General features: G+C 39.1%; 1 protein-coding gene across 1 annotated transcript in view; it reads right to left on the reverse strand.

Moving 5' to 3' along the window:
- Positions 1-753: 753 nt before the first annotated feature.
- TRAT1 (T cell receptor associated transmembrane adaptor 1) overlaps positions 754-17145 on the reverse strand; it is a 33961-nt gene continuing 17569 nt past the window's right edge. The window contains exons 3-6 of the mRNA XM_008530847.2: positions 14800-14836; positions 8359-8420; positions 6185-6273; positions 754-1397 (exon numbers count right to left, since the gene is read on the reverse strand). Coding sequence (XP_008529069.1) covers positions 1140-1397; positions 6185-6273; positions 8359-8420; positions 14800-14836 — 446 coding nt within the window. The 3' untranslated portion in view covers positions 754-1139. The remainder of the gene's footprint in view (positions 1398-6184; positions 6274-8358; positions 8421-14799; positions 14837-17145) is intronic.

A 17145-nucleotide genomic window follows, 5' to 3' on the forward strand; every position in this document is an offset into this window, starting at 1 on the left:
TTTTTGGAGGAGAATTTAGGAGCATTTATCAGAATTTAAATTGGACACACACTTTGACCAAACTCTTGACCTTTCAGCAATGCGTGTTCTAGAGACTCACAGTATACACCTTTTAAAGCCGCAGTTCCTTTCCTAGGCGTTTAGCCTAAAGAAGTAGTTAGACAAGCACCCAAACACACGCGCAGATGCATTCTCATGACAATATTATTTGTAAAAGCAAGAAACAGAAATTGGAAATGAGCTAAATGTACTTTAAAATTATTTAAATAAATTCTGAGTCATTAACGAGATGCTCTGCAGGCGTTAAATGACAGCATATAACTGCATTTAGTTATAGTTGAAAATAACAGTGAAAATAAATTCAGAATATATTGTTAGGTGAGAAAAGTTTAAATAATATGTATAAGGTTATCATCCCCTATTTTTGGTAAAAAAAAAAAAAAGAAACAACTAATGTATATACACTGGCATACCCAGAAAAATATCTAGAAGGATATATAGAAAGTTGCTCATAGTGATTATCTCTGGCTAGTTGAATATCTAAATTCTTTTTGATACTTGTTTATTGTAACAAGGAGCATGCGCTAATTTTATAACAATTTTTAAAACTAATAAAGATATTTCCATTTGAGAAAAGTATTTCTTAAGAAGATTATCCCACTTCTCTTAGAAATATATTTGAATGTCTCCCACGCCTTCAATCAGAAATTTCTTCCAATTATGGAGTGTTTCACATTGATGAAAAAGAAGAAATGTTTTTAAAAAGTTGACTTTTATTTTTCTTTCAACATGTTCCAGAACACAGCTTTTCTTAAAATTTTTTTTTGTTTTATTTCATTGAGTTTTAAGTATTGTCCGTGAAGTTGTGACTTTATTCATTATCAGGCTCAATTTGCAAACTAGATTTTATTTTGCATTTTGCTACTTAGGCATTTTTAAGTGAATTCACATAACTAATTTTCCTGGCATTACATTTGGCGTGTACAAACGGACACTCTGGATAAGAGGAAAGTCACCATCTCACCAACAAACGATCAGGCTGTCACCCAGCTAAATCACAGTGTGTCATATGGGAATTTCATTTTCTTTGACAAAGATCTCCAATAAGAGCTGAATCATTGAGCTAGATCAGAGTCCAGCTAGTTCATAGGTTCTTTCTTCGCACGAATCAATCCGAACAGCCTGATGGGATCATCATGGATGTTTTCCTCTTCTTCCTGGTCCTCAGGTGCAAAACTATCAACCAAAGCAGTCATAGAAAGGCTGGCATCCGTCGCGTGTAACTGCTCATCTTCAACCTTGTCTGGCAAATAAGGATCGTGTTTCCTGGGCTTTCTGCGCTTCCCCTCAAGGCTGTGCTCCAGGGAGGAGTAGAACATCTGTGCTTCATTGGTTGCCTAAAAAGAAAGGCATGTCAGGTTTTCATTGCTAGCCCATTCTTTAACTTTGATGACTTCTAGGGATTTCTAAGGCCTATGAAAAACCAGCAGCTTGTCTCTGGGCTTCAGCTACCTTGCTTTGCCAAATCTGTCAGTTAGGATGATAACAAAAAACAATAGTCAGCTCAAGACTTTTGAGTGGAAAAAAATGCTTAGATGAAATTTGTGTGTGCATATTTTTATTTTTTTCTCGTACTCAAATCATACATGAACGTTTTAGATGGACTCTCACGTGCCTCTCCCTGCCTTCATCTCAGGTGGCCCTTGCCCCGTGTTGCTCTTACCAAGGCACAATCCTCTAACTCGTTAAACGGGGAACAAGCATGACAGGAAGGAATTTCATAAATCACAAAGTCTATGTTACGCGTGCTTAAGAATTGGTCATTTGGTGGCACTCACAAAAGTCCCCAATTTTTCTACATTTTTGACATTCAGAAGTATAAAGATAAGTGTCCATTTATGGGATAGCATCTGGCAAGAATTACATTTCCCATCTTCCCTGTTATTTCCTTCTTGCCCGCCTGTCCCCAGGTCCCCTGAAGCCCATTTTAGGCTGGCCTTGGAGATATTCGTTTGTATCAAGAGGGTCTGGCGGTCCTCTCTGGCCTGGCGCCAGGTCAATACTAGAATAAGGACAGGAGACCAGTGAAACTTGAAGTGATAGGCTTGAAGGCAAGACCTTGAATTTGGTGTTGGCAAGCCTAGGGACTGAATCCCGGCTCTGTCACATACTGGTTGTGGGACCTTGAGCAATTTCTCAAAACTATTTGGGTCTCAGTTTTCTTGCTCATAAACTGAGAGTACCTATCACACAGTGTTATGAGTAAAAAGAGATAAAATATGTGGAAGCTATAACCACTGTCCAAAAGTAAGGTATGGGATTATAATTATTAGAAGCTGTATGCTAAAACTTTAGGACAGTCATTGAATAAACCAAAAACTTCTGTATTAAGGATTTACTTTAAGAGGACGCCAAAATTGAATCAATTTGTGGGGGCAGGAAGCAACCTTTAGATTAACAAAGCCCCTAACGCATTGGTAAGCATCTCCCTGTTGCATTCATTTTTTTTCTTTCTTTTTTTTGAGGAAGATTAGCCCCGAGCTAACATCTGCTGCCAATCCTCCTCTTTCTGCTGAGGAAGACTGGCCCTGAGCTAACATCTGTCCCATCTTCCTCTACTTTATATGTGGGACACCTGCCACAGCATGGCTTGCCAAGCGGTGCCATGTCCACACCTGGGATCCCAATCGGTGAACCCCAGGCCGTCAAAGTGGAACACATGCACTTAACTGCTGCGCCACAGGGCCGGCCCCTGTTGCACTCATTTTCATGCTAAAAGTTAAATGTCTTATATTCTCTACCAGGCAGAAGAGAGGGTTCCATTTCCAATCTATCTGGTATCTTTGTCTGACTTTTTATTCCTAAAATAGTCATTTCTGGGAAATTGCAACAGTTGCCTAACTGGTAACCTTGCTCTAGTCCCTTCTCTCTGCCAGTTAGCCCGTATCCTGTCTTCAAATTATCTTCCTAAGGCACAACTTTCATATATTTACCATCCTGTCTCCAAAATTTTAGCCTATGGACTAACATCCAAATTTCATCTCCCAACACTCAAGGTTTTCTGTGCTTGTGCTCTACCTTTTCAATTTTGATTCCCACCTCCCCCATACATAGACGCTGTATTCCAAGGTTCCACTGGACAGTTGGCTGCTTCCTGCACAGACCTCCTGCTTTCACCTGCTTTGCCTTTGCCCGGACAGAGAGAGGAGATGTCAGTGACGTTCAAATACAACCAGAAGGCGCCCAGTAAGTCAAACAGTGGATACCTTTTTTGTCTGTCCAGCACTTTGCTGTATCCTTTTTCTTCGATAAGTTCCCCATATTCCTTTGGGAAATTCCTCTCCTCTATCTGGTCCTTGAGAGACTGTCAACGACAGTGCTGCAGCCCAAGGCCAGCACAGAACTAAGCATGTGACCTAGGCTGGAACCAATAGCACAACCCATCCCCCGGCAACAGAAGTTGGCCCAGGAATGGACATGTGACTCCAGCAGAACCAATTAAAAGGCATCTTTGGGATTAATGCACAGATGCAGGAATAGCAAAGGTGTTTTTTCCTGGGGCTGGGAGGAAGAAAACTGGGTCTGCTAGCGGCTTGCCCAGCCTCAATGGAAGAGTCTGTACAGACGAGAATGAAGAAGAAATGGGGAGAGTTCCCATATTCAGCCATCTCAAAAACAAAATACACCCTTATCTCTCCCTGTTACATGAGCCAGAAACATCCCTTTTATGCTGAAGTGATTTGAATTGGGTGTCTGCACTTACAGCTGAAAGCATTCCAAATAGTATATGTCTGGTCAACAGTTGGTCAACTTTATCAAATACTGCAGAGTTCAAAGAATGGCTGAGAAAGACCACAAATTGTACATGTACCAGTCACTTGTGACTTCCAGAGTGTTGTTTCAGTTGAATGGATGGGTGGAGAATATATAGCCAGTGGTGAAAGAATGTGGATCTATGGAAAGAAATGGAAACAGTGGAGGAAAGTAAGAGTTTAAGAATTAGTGAGAAAAACAGATTGAAGTAAAGTTTTCCTGTGATGTTTGTTTTATTTTTAGATATTAGGGTGACTTGTGCATACGGTAGGTAAATAGTAATGATTCATTTAAAAAATGGACAATGGAGACAAATCACTGAAAGAGCAAGATCTTGAAAGAAATAGGAGAAATGGTCAAGAGCATAAGTAGGAATATTGGCTTTGGAAAGGAGAGAGGATGCTTCTGACATAGGAAGGGAAAGGAGAGAGAGGCCACAGATTTTGACATGAAGATGAGAAAAGGAGTAAGCCTAAACTTACGTCTCTCACATTTTTCAGGATATGGAAACTGATGTGGACTCATTTTATTACTAGGTTTCCTGATTAACTCTTCCTAGTTAGTAGACTGAGATATTGAAATAACAACTTCTCACCTGTACACCTCATTTTCAAAGGGCAAGGAGCTTATTTCCATTTTTCCAACAAACATTTTATCCCTCAAGCTTTATGCATAATATTGTAGATTCCTTCTGCTTTTGTAATTGACCAAAGTAACAGAGTGAGCATTGTAGTAGCAAACTAGGGAGTGTTTTTGATGATAATGATCATTCTAATAAAATGGAATTGAGCAAATATAGAGAGATTATTTCTAATTTGTGAAACTAAATTTGTGAGAAGGGTGTAATAGAATTAAAGACTAGTCTCCTTAGAAGAATCTTCAAATATATAATTTATAAAATAGCAGACTTTAAAAGACATTTTAAGGCTTTGCACAATTGCAACTTGCATAAACACCAGATGCAGCTCAAATAAAGCTGGCCTGTCCAATTCATGCGTATTAAATAGTAACTTCTATTGGGAATTCTCATTTCTTTCACAGCTAAGGTGCTGTGATCTCTCCATTTCAGATGGTGTGGTTACATTTTAACCTTCTTTGAGAGGTTTTCTTTTTCTTTTCATGGATTTAGCAGATCATACTGTAACGTGCAGTTTTTCACACCTTTTATCTAAAAATAAATTTTATAATAAGTTGAACATCAGATGATGGATTTGACCATCAGAGGGCGACTCTACATTTTGGTTAAACCTCGCCACATCTTGGTTCCTTAATAAAAATGTCAAGAATTCCGATTTCTTAGGGGATTCATATAAAAAAGGAGAAGAAAATTCTTGCTTAGTGGGAAGTTTCGAAGGTGCAAACCATCTTAGGGAGGAGAAACTTTTCTGCTAGGTGGGACTAAGTTTAGATTCCGTCTCCCCACTTGGCACTGAGCGCTTAGGGTAAGTTCTTCAGGCTTTACAAGCCCCTGTCTAGTGGGAATAACAAGGCTGCCTCCCTCATAGGAATCTGAGAAGATAATGCCTATAAAGCACATAATTCAAGGCCTGACACATAACAGCCGCACAGGAAATGCTGGTCCTGGGACCATTTCCAGGGAGTAGCAAGAGAGCACACAACTGAGGGGACAAGATCTGGGAGGAGAGGGAAGAAGAACGATTTTAACAGAGATTTCTAACACTTCAGCAGCATATAGGCTAGAAATTGTGAATGGCTTTCGATGAAATCAGTGCTCTGTCAGAAAAGACTGCACTGATTTTATAGGAAAAGGAGAAACTACCCATTTCTTCTTGGGTTTTTATGTGTTTCTGCTTAGACTTTGTTGAGACCTATCCCCACATAAGCCATGTGAAAATTTCTTGCCATAAGAGCACAGCCATAGGACTTGTATTAAAATGTACATTCATTTGCTTTGTAAAGTAGAAGTATGGTCTTTTATTTCCAGCTAATTTATCTTTTAGCTAAAGGTCTTTCTCTCCCGCCTCCCATAAATTCCTGACATCTGGCTCTTGTGAGCATCATGCCTGTGTCAACTTTTGTATTCATCTCTGTGATGCACACACTTTTTTCAATCTGAAAGAAAAAGCTTACTTAACTTAGGAGAATCCACTTTTCTTTCAAAGTGATTGTAATTACAAACGTGTAATTGTACATATTTTTGACTCTTCGAGTGTGGTTCTGAGTATATTTATTTGCCTTTGAGTTTCCCTTGAGAGCTCAGGTCCCAGAACTTGACACCAGTTCAGACTGAAAGTTCCTAGCAGGCTGCTTCAGGCGTGCATCGGAATGCGCTGCTTTCCTGCTTTTGAAACATGGGGCTGTGCTGTGATCGACGCTGAGCTTGACCTTTGATACAGAAAACAAAACTCACCTGTGCAGGTGTGGGAGCTGCTCGCAGTTGATTCACAGATCTTTCTGGTCGGGCTTTCATTTGCTCATAGCAGTTTTCATCCATTGGTTCTTGGGAGTTGAAAAGATCATGATTTACCAAGGAAAAATGAAAAATGCTGACACAAATAAAAATACATGACCCAAATGACATTTTGCTATAAATATGAAACCCCCAAGAATCGTTTGACCAGCTATCTCATGGGGATGCAAAAAGGTAAGGAAGCACAAGCTGCTCTCTGCATATCAGACGGTGGAGAAGTCTGTTTCCCCACAGCATTAACGATAAGACAAAAAGGTCACTTGGGATATGGACTAGATTCTCTTACTTTTTATATACTATTGCAGAACACGACCGTCTCAACTTCCATCACCATTTAGATGTTGCAGAGATCCCGTGAGCTGAAGGATGGCCTACGTTCTCTTCTATTTAGGGATGATGGCAAGCGATGTGTAGTGGCATAAAGCCCAGTGCACATACATTGGTGATGACAGTTTGATAATTTTCTCCATGACTAAGAAGTTTTACTCAGAGGCATTTTAAACCCTATATCCTATTTTTGAAAAAGAGGATTTAGATTATGGTTTTTGCTCCCTAAATCAGTGAAGGACAGTTCAGCCAGGCTGTCCAGAGGGTCTGAACCAGTGGAATGCCAGTCCTAAGGATCTGGTGTTTTGTGCACGTCCAACAGCCAGCAGACCTGCCTCATTTCATCTTGTGGGGACAGGCTTATTGACTCATCCCTACCTTTCTTCCCCCAGATATGCCATTTAAAAGGGAGAGGAAAGAGAGATAGTGACTTGTAGGATGGCCAGCAACCTAGCAGAAATGTGGATTGAACCAATTTGACCCATAGAAAAAAAGACATATCTACTCTAACACAAGGTACCTCAAAATCATTCAACTGTTTCCAAAAATCAACACAGAGAAAGGTCCATAGAGTGGTGTCCCAAAGCTTGGTCCGTGGAAAACATGCATTAGAATCACCACGGAAATTTTCTACACAGCAGATTCCTAAGCCCTATCCTGAACCTACTCAATCAGAGCCTGTGGGAGTGATACCCGTGCTCACTTAGATACGGAAATTGTAGACACAGTGCGCTGTGAGCCGCCAGAGTGTAAGCATTTAAGTCCTCAAATATTACACATGGGCACCACGATTCTGGAAGGGGAAACAGGAGGGGAGGGCAAGGTATTTTTAATAGTATATTCCTGAAAAATAATTTCCGATTCCTCAGAGTGCAGAGAGTAGAGGATACTTTACAATGGAGGGAAAGATAAAAATTAAATAAATTCTTGAATCCTTTAAAATTCTCACACTCTTCCTTAAGGAGAATTCTATACTGTTTTGATCTATAGAGATTCAGATACATTTAGTCCATTACTGGAAATCTCTGCATTCAAGACTCAGAGATTAATAGGAATTACCCCCAAGTCTCCTCTCATGAATTAAGCGAAGTGCTTGCATGGCAAGGATGGAGTTAAATACCAGCATTACCCTCATGCCTTCTCTCATCACAGCTCTGAGATCGGATCACAGATGTCTGTTTTCAGGAATTTATGGGCATTTTGATTTTGGGTGGTTGAGATGCTTCAAGTAATGAGCGATGCTGGGAATTGAAGCGTACTTGTTTCACCAGAACAAAAATGAAGAAGCATTCAGTGGGGATTTGGCTCTTTCCCTACTTGCCATCAGTGTAGCCCTTAGTGTGCTACTTAAAAAGAATGAGTTAAAACAGGGGACACCAGGGAACAGGTTCATTGTTCCAGATTATTGACTGTAGATTTGCTTTTGTATACAGAGCACACAGCACTGTTCCCCTGGGCCATTTTCTGTTCTAGAAATAACTTTATTTCATAGAATTCTGTGTGTGTCAGAGTTCATGGTAACAGAGTCTTCCTGTATGCTCATTACTACTAAAGTGAAGTGAAGAGGTTGGAGAAAAACAGGATGTTGATTTACACTGAATATTGCGACACGATTTACACCTCGCAGCTTCGTAGAGCTAAATAACATGCTGAAGAGACTTGAATTTATGGTTTCTCTTGGGATATTTAAACATGATTGTGACCAAAAATAAGCCACCTCAAATTCTTTGTGGCATTAAGTGGGGGGAATAAATTTATAGATAAATTTCTAGAAAAATACAACTTACCTGGGATCACATTATCTAAGTTACCATAAATGGGTGTGTCTTCAATGTAATACTCATCCTCCCTATAATAAGGAAAAATAATTTGCTGTATTAGAATCCACTTGGCACATAGTTCTGAACTAATTTCTCAGCTAAATTCAATACTGGGTAAACTGTTGCGTGTTCTTGTTCAGCCTCGGCCAACCAAGGTAGATATATTTAGGTGTGAGTGAGTGAGGGAACATGAGTGTGTGTACACACCTGCCTGCACGTGTGTGTGTAAATTTAAACGTTGGTTTTTGGACCTTCTTCCAGGGAATAATGATAGCAAATACTTATCTAGCATTTACCATTTGTCAGATGCAACTTGAAGTGCATTTTATATATTCACTCATTTAATTCTGACAACAATCCAACCAGACAGGCACTATAGCCTCCCCTTTGTACAGATAAGGAATCTGAGGCACAATTTGCTGAGGGCCACAGGAATAGCAAGTAGCAGAGCCGCGATTAGAATCTAGGTTACCTGTGCCCTTAACTATACATTGTACTCCTTGCTTACTTGCCCTGACTATCACTCAGAGCCATCCCCTGAAACTATGTTCACGAAGTAAAGATTAATTGACAGTGATGTTTAAAAAATATAAGGCCAAAGACTCAGCTTGGTAGATGCAGTAAAATGACTGATCACCTATTACACCCAGATGCGGTGCTAAGAAATAAGCCAGACAGAGAAAGAAAAACACTGCATGATTTCACTCATATGTGGAAGAGAAACAAACACATGGACAAAGAGAACAGATTAGTGGTTACCAGAAGGGAAGGGGGTTGGGTGATGGGCGAAAGGGGTAAAGGGGCATATATGCATGGTGACAGGTAAAAACTAGACTACTGGTGGTGAACATGATGCAGTCTATATAGAAACTGATCTATAATTGTATACAGCTGAAATTTACACCATGTTATAGGCCAATACAACCTCAATAAAATAATTTTTTTTAAAAGACCCAGGGAAATTCTGCAAAAATATTATTATTCTACCCACTTCACAGGGGAGAAGTCTGAGATTCAGACAGATTAACATATTTCCCCTAGCCTCATGTGTAACATGGGCAATAACTACCAATTATGAAAGCTTCTCTTTATGCCAGTGCTCATTCAACCCTCAGGACAGCCCGACAAGACACATCTTTTTATCCCCACTGTGCACATAAATAATTTGCAGCTCATAGAAGTAAATTGTCCAAAGACACACAGAAGGTAACTGGCAGTGACAGGATTGTAATGCAAGTCTGCTCCTAAAGCCCTGAACACTGTTTGCTCTTGATGCTTGATTAAATTTCCTTACAACCTCATCTAAGTAATGCTATTAGGATTACAGTAGACACCCCACCATTGTCACCAGACAGTGATGATGGCCCTGGTGACCAGCTTTCACAATGGCAGGCCAGGAACAGAGAAACATAGGCAGTGAGAGTGGCATTTCGTAAAATAGTAGCAACTGCTTCAACTTTGAGATTACATTTCACCAAGAGCTGGAGGGAATCGCATCAAAAGAAAAAAGAACTTTTATCTCAAGGCATAAAACCTATATTACTCCCCATGCTTCCGCGAGAAGACACAGTATATGTAAATGATAAGTAGGTGTCCTTAAAAAAAGTAGCAGACCAAATGATACCTGTACGAAATGGTTTGAAAAGTCCAGATGCTGGCATGTATTTCACTTATCTGCTAACAAAGGAGCTCATCTGTAACCTTTCTTTTCATCAGTAATTCAATACAGCTTAATACTGGGATACAAAGTCGGCCCTGCTCCTGTTTTTTCTCTGGCTACGCAGAGAGTAGAATAGCAAAAGGTGAAGAATTTTTAATAAGACAATCCATCCATTTTCCTAGCCCGCATGGATAGTAGATACAACCTGCAAATGATAAATCATGTCCAAAAAATGAGCATCGTTTCATTCCCTATGAATGAAAATAAGATGTGATTTATAATGCAGTGCCCTGTGTCTACAGGCAGGTCTCAAATGATTAATCATCTCAAATAAACCATTATAAAGGAGCAGTTGCCTAAGCAACAAATTAAAAATTATGTTTTTACTTAGCAATTGCCAAATAGCTCCAGCCTATTGCAAATATCTTATAAACTTCAAGCACAAATGTTTGGCAGTGTTTTCAGTGGAAGACTAATTACTATTAAGAATTAATAAATAAGCCCATATCCTAGAGGTTAATGCACCTCTGCATTTTGGGCCAGATCAGATTCCCCATTGCTCTGAACATGTCTGAAATGGTCTTCTAACCAATAAGCACGTTTACTCACACTCTAAAATTTAAAATCATATTGACTGTATCTTTCACTAGGGTTTAAATTTTCTACTTTCATTTACATTTTCTCTAGCCTCTACTTTTAAAGTTTTTATTTATACTTTATCATTATTTTATTGTGAAGTTCTTTTCAGAAAAATGCCTCAAATACTTTATTATCTAAGTAGATTAAATAAGTAAATTTAATTTTTAAAAAATCATTACTTCCGCCTGGGTGACTTTGGATGTAAACTCTGAATTTCAATTTCCTTATTTATAAAACAAGGATATTAAACTATTTAATGCTTATTATTCTTTTCAGCTCCCAAATTCTATGACATAAATGTAGGCTTCCAATATCCAAATAAAAATGAAAGATATTTCTAAAAAACTCAATGAAGCTATTTTAAGGGGCTAGAAAGTTGTCTGAGGAAAGAGTAAGCTTAGGGGTCTATCAGAAGTTGGTTTCGGTAAGTGTTAACCTGATTTGCTTAATAGATATTTCTCTGAATAGGCAAACATATAAATCTGGGCTCCACCAGTGCATAAATGTTATTTAAAGCCAGGAGAGAGGATGAAATTACTACAGAATGAGTATAGATAGAGAAGAGGTTCACTAATGAGTCCTGGACACACTTTAAGGTTCAGGAACCAGCAAAGGAGAAGGAGCTGCTGGTAAGTAAGGAAGAAATGATGGTGCGGCCCAGAGCCTAGAGAAGACAGTGTCTCAAGAAGTAATGAGTGCCAGTGTGTCAGATGTCACAGATGGACTGCGTGCGATGAGACTGAGGTTTGGCCATGTGGATTTCATTGGGGACCTTGACAAGAACTGAGTCAGTGGATGATTGAGGACAGAAGATTGAATAAAGAAGATTGAGGGAGGAAGAGGAGAAGAGGAAGAGAAGCCAGCAGATATGGACAGAATGTAGCTGGAACTTTCAAGTTTTGCTGTAAAGGGTACAGAGCAATGGAGAGATAGTTATAGGCAATCTAGCATCAAGGGAGCTCTTCTTTTTTGTTTTTTAAGGTATGGGACAATACTGCCTGTTTATATAGTGATGAGAATAATACAAAAGGGATAGAAAAAGCAGTGATGCAGGAGAGCAAAGGGAAAGTAGCTGGAGCCACGTATTCTTGAGTCTACCCTGTTAAATTTTTGCTTTCTTTGGCAGGGGCTGTGCCATAGGTGCGGGTGTCTTAACCTTAGAGTGAGAAGACACCAAAGATAGACCTCTGGTCCAGGGGAAAAGCGTAAAGCTCAGCAATGTTGTGTGTGACCGGGGTTAGTACGACTAGGGTTTGCTAAGAACGAGTACTGCTCCCTATGAGGGGCATGGTTAATGGACTCTCGGAGCAATGATATCTGACACTAAATTTTTATTCTCTTGATCAGTGTTCAAATTCCCTTCTATTATGGCCACTTCTTTGTAAAATCTCTTAAACACAAGGAGCCTATATTGCCAGTGTTTTGGAGCACTTAAAAGGAAGGGTCTTTCGCTAAAGTTTTGGGGGAAAGGAGGCTGGGAAAATCTGCCAGCATGAAGAACTCTAAAGAGATATAGAAAGAATCTTAGAGCAGTGACACAGAGCTAGGGGTGACAAAAGGGCAACCAAGAATAAGATTTTTGCTTAACATCATACTCTCAAGGTCTATCCATGTTGTTGCAAATGGGATAAGGGGTGAGCACGATGAAGTGTACTCAGGAATTGATAAACAATAATTACACCTGAAATTACACAACATTATAAACCATTAGAATCCCAAGAAAATTACTTGAAAGGATCCCAGCCTGCAGAGCCCCAGAAATCCAAGAAATCGTCTTACGGTAGAAGAACAGCTGAGATGAGACATGTTTTCTGATAAAAACACCTTTCAACGTCACCCAAGAGCAGACCGCGCAAAAGCCGCTGGGAATTTGTCCAAGTTTTTGAGAGGAACACTCAAACTGAGGAGTCACGATAGCCTTAAAGTAATCGTGAACTGAGCTACTCTCCTAAACTAGAGGAGGAATGTGCTCCAAGGGGGTAGGAATTTTCTTAGACCTTAATTTTCATCCAATAAAGCAGCAGTTTCTTTATCAACTACCCTTTTTAAGGAAAGTATTAAATTATAATCTGGATTTTTCAGATGAAGTTCACCAACGCCCATTTTCTCAACACTACAAACCTAGGAAGTTTGATTAAAATCCAGAATTGTTTGGATCTCAAATCCATGACATTCCCACTGCCTTATCCCCTTAAATATCAGGAAGTGTGTATCTGACTTTCCATTAGATGTAGTTGCTACACTGTCCTTGAAGTAGGTCTGACGGCCCAGTGCAGGAAGTGGGGGTGGGGGGCGGTTCGGGGGGTGGGGGGGGGGGCGGGACTCAGGAAGATAAGGTCAGAGAAGAAAATTTCTTTCCCCTCCAGCGTAGCTTCCCACCTGGTGTTGAGTAGAAGCAGGGAGAGGGTGCAATGGGGAATCCTACCCTCAAATCATCCCAGCTCTGAGGAGGCGTCAGGAATTCTAGCCTTGCCCAAGAAAGATACCCCTTATTTCCACTTGCTGTTTCAATGTTTAAGTTTGAGTGGCTGGAGGTTGCTCCAGCTGGTTTGTTTTTATCCTGGAGCCTCCATGCCCCTCCTACAAAGGTAAGTTTAGCTCCCAAACTACACGGTCAGACAAGCTGCAAAACACATACATAAACCTGTGCATTCACATGCCAGCCACTTTTTATAGATAAAATCGGCATTGTATATTGAAGTTTTGCCTAACTGGAGATTTATTACACTGGATAGATTATTAAGTCCTTGAAGGAAGGATGTGCATCCTTCCATCTTTGTGTCTCTATTTTCTAGCACAGTACCTATTTGTTGAATGAATATTTACAGAATGGATGAATATTATAAAAGAACCAGCCTCTTTTCCACGTTTGCCCTACAGCTAAGAGCCTGCTTGCATTTTATCAGTTTTTCCTTCTGACTCTTACCATCCGAATCCAAAAACCACCAACCTAGTCTCCAGCAGAATGATCAAATCACAACACTTTCTATCACATTGTATCTTAATTGCCTTTCAAATGATAAGCATCAAATCAATCGTCAAAGAGGTCAACTTCTACGTGAGTATACAGGATTTTCTTTGTCACATTATTTGTTTTAACCAAATCAGCAAATCACTTTTGACTTGAGCTAATAATGACTTGAAAATTATCTCATGTTATAGAATCCAATGTTAAAAGTAGTCATAAAAATAAAGATTTACTTTTTTGTGTGGGTCTGCCTGCAGCCCAGATCCTGAATCTGCCAGAGACATTTCCACATGGAGAAGAATTTTAAAAAGACCTTTTAGAGGCCAACAAAAAGCTTATAATCTTATCTTACCCAGCAAGAAAGCTTTGTGTTTTTATAAGCCCTTTCAGCCTTTCAGTCTACATTTCAGAAAGGTCTTGAAGAGTCCTCTAGGAAATTCTCTATATTTAGAGGGGTTTTTTTATCCTAAAAGAGAAATCTCCAATCTAACAACACATTTGGGTCAGAATATATTTCCCAAGAAAATGAAACTTCTTTATTACGATTTATGTCATAAGCCTTTTTTTTTTTTAAAGTATCACACTATACAAATTTCTCTGCAACTAGCTGACTATTAAAGAGAATAAGTTATAAGTATAACTGCATGGTATTTTAGAGTTGATTTATCACATTTCCCTGTTGACTGACATTACCCCTAAAAACAGCACACCATGTGGCATCTTTGTCTATATATGTGTCTATGCATATCTTAAATTCTATTAAGTGTTGCCAGATTCCTTTCCACCCTGGATTCTTAAGGCCACACAATTCCATACATAATGAGACTGCATCCTGACAATCTGATCTGAATCACAATCTCGGCTGTCTGCTGAAATCAATGAGAATTCTGTAGATACCAGGTTAGAGTCTCATTTTGTCCTTCATTCAGCTCTCTCATTGACTCAGGATGAGTTGTTTACTGGGGCAGATAATAATACTACAGCTTTTAATGTTCAGATGGGAGTAAAGTAATTAAAATTCACTTTTCATTTTATTTTTACCCAAGCGCAATATCCCTGAGCCAAACCTATAAGCAACATAGCACTTGTTACTTTCCCATATTACCTTGGAAACACAATATATAACTCATTTTCTACGTACCGGGAAATGTAGTCATCAGAGAACCTGTATGTTATACCTGAAAGATATTCAAAATAGACAAATTAAAAGAAATGTTGCTACACATTTGTTGAATCTTCCAGAGAGTGTAGTGAGGGAGCTTTGCATTAATGTCAGTTAACAACTTTGATCAAACCACTCGGCCACCACTGATAGAACTAGAGATCAAGATCTTCCCTGATTCGGGCCAATCGTATTCTCCCTTGGTAACGGGATACAAGCAGTGCAGCTTGGAAGTGATGTAGAGCCAGATGTGTGGCCATTTTATGCAGGGGAAACACCAAGCTGAGAACGCTGGAACCTCTGCCCCTGCCTTCGCTGTGGTGCCAGTCCACTGTGGGGCACAGCGCTCCTTCCTGACTTTGAGTTCCATGAAACACGTCTGCCTCCTTCTGAAAAATTTCCTTCTTTGCCCTTGATAACTTGAATAGGCTTTCCTTCCTTACCAAAAAAAAAAAAAAAAATCCATAGAAGACAATTTTGTTAATTTATTTGTTATCTATCTTTGAAGTGTCTTAACATTTCTTGACACATGATCAACAACAGAAAAACGATGCTCAGGAAGTCACTCTGGTTGTGATTCCATTTCATCCACATGGTGCAAATAGGGGCAAGAAGAGATAGGGGTTCTAGGGAGAAGAGATCAGGAAAAAGTTGGAAACAGTCTCTAAAATTAATCAAAACAGTAGAATGGCTTTTAAAAGAAACAACATGCTTGTCTGCAGTAACAAGACTGACCAGAGACCTGATGTAGGATCGCAAAACCGTGACAAAATTATCTGCCAAATCTCAGAAAGTGACCAGCGTTGAGCCTTGAAGGTGCTGGTTCAAAGGCAAATAAAAGGAAGCACTTTTACCTCAAATTAAATATATGATTTCAAAATTGGAAACAATACTTTCAAGAATATATTTTAGTGAAAGGCAATTGATTCGTAATGAATTATTGAAGGGAATGAAGGGAAATTCAGAGTATAGTTTTAATAATTGAGATCAGTATTATGAAATCTATGTCATCTGTTCATTGGTAAATTTTCTTCGATGTTGAACTGGATGGACGTATATAGTATGATATTTATTATATCTTGATTGTATATTATTTAACCTGGCATTAAATAAAAGCCAAAATCTTGCAAAAGTTATTCCTATAAAAATGAAACCCAGCATTAAGTCTCTGACAATGACTCAGAGACAATAGCAACCAAATGATGATCTTTCAGCTTTAATATATAAAAGAGCATTGTGTATTGGTAAGGAACTAGCAAAAACATTTCCAAATAATTGAATAAGTCACCAAACAACTACACAGATTATTTTTAGTTAGATTCATGTGCAAGAAAGTTGAGTTATTCTCGAAAGAGGTCATTAACTCTTAGAGAAACAGTATTGGAACAAATTATTAAAATCATCACATTGGAATATGAAATGGACGTGTCACATGTCAAGGTGTTTGGAAGAATTCTGTGAAGACCAAATGTGAGAAGTTTTTGTAAAACGTATATACCAAGCAGCTGTGAGACCAAAAATGATGAATGTAATCCATTTGGGACAGATCCAAAATACCCCTCTTCTAGCCCACAGGAAATGCCCTACCATCCACTGCATACAAAAGATGTGATTACTTTCAACTGTCTTCAGATTAGACTAGTCTTATGAATATAAATGCACATGGATGTTGGAAGGAGCCTACTGAAGTCTACTGTTGCACATAGCCACAAGTTGTTGGAAGCCCAACAATATCAGAAAGCTTGAGAAACATACATATAATCAATAGGCATAAAAATAGAAATTATTTCATATAGACCAGGAAATTGTAATAAAGTATGTGTTGGTGGCCAGCCCGTGACCAAGTGGTTAAGTTTACATGCTCCACCTCTGCGGCTGGGGTTTCACAGGTTTGGATCCCAGGTGAGGACTCACTCATCAAATCATGCTGAGGCAGTGTCCCACAAAGCACAACTAAAATGACCTACAACTAGAATATACAACTCTGTACTGGGGTCCTTTGGGGAGAAGGAAAAAAAAAGAGGAAGATTGGCAACAGATGTTAGCTCAGGGCCAATCTAAAATAAATAAATAATGTGTTGATTTCTTTTTGTATGATAGAAATGTTTATACTTGGGTCATTAATTATTATTCAGCTTTGCCTGGAAGTAAAGTGCTTATATAAAAATTTAGTCAAACTTGTACACAAAGCCTGATGTATCACGGAACAAATTCAGAGTGAGAAATCAGAAGACGTTAGAGCAGCTCTTCAATGAATTTGCTGTGTGACAACTTGCAAATCACTTTAAAACTGTGATTCTCAGTTTATCCCTAAAGTAGGGTTAA

Source organism: Equus przewalskii, chromosome 18 (genome assembly GCF_037783145.1).
Source record: "Equus przewalskii isolate Varuska chromosome 18, EquPr2, whole genome shotgun sequence".
NCBI lineage: Eukaryota > Metazoa > Chordata > Mammalia > Perissodactyla > Equidae > Equus > Equus przewalskii.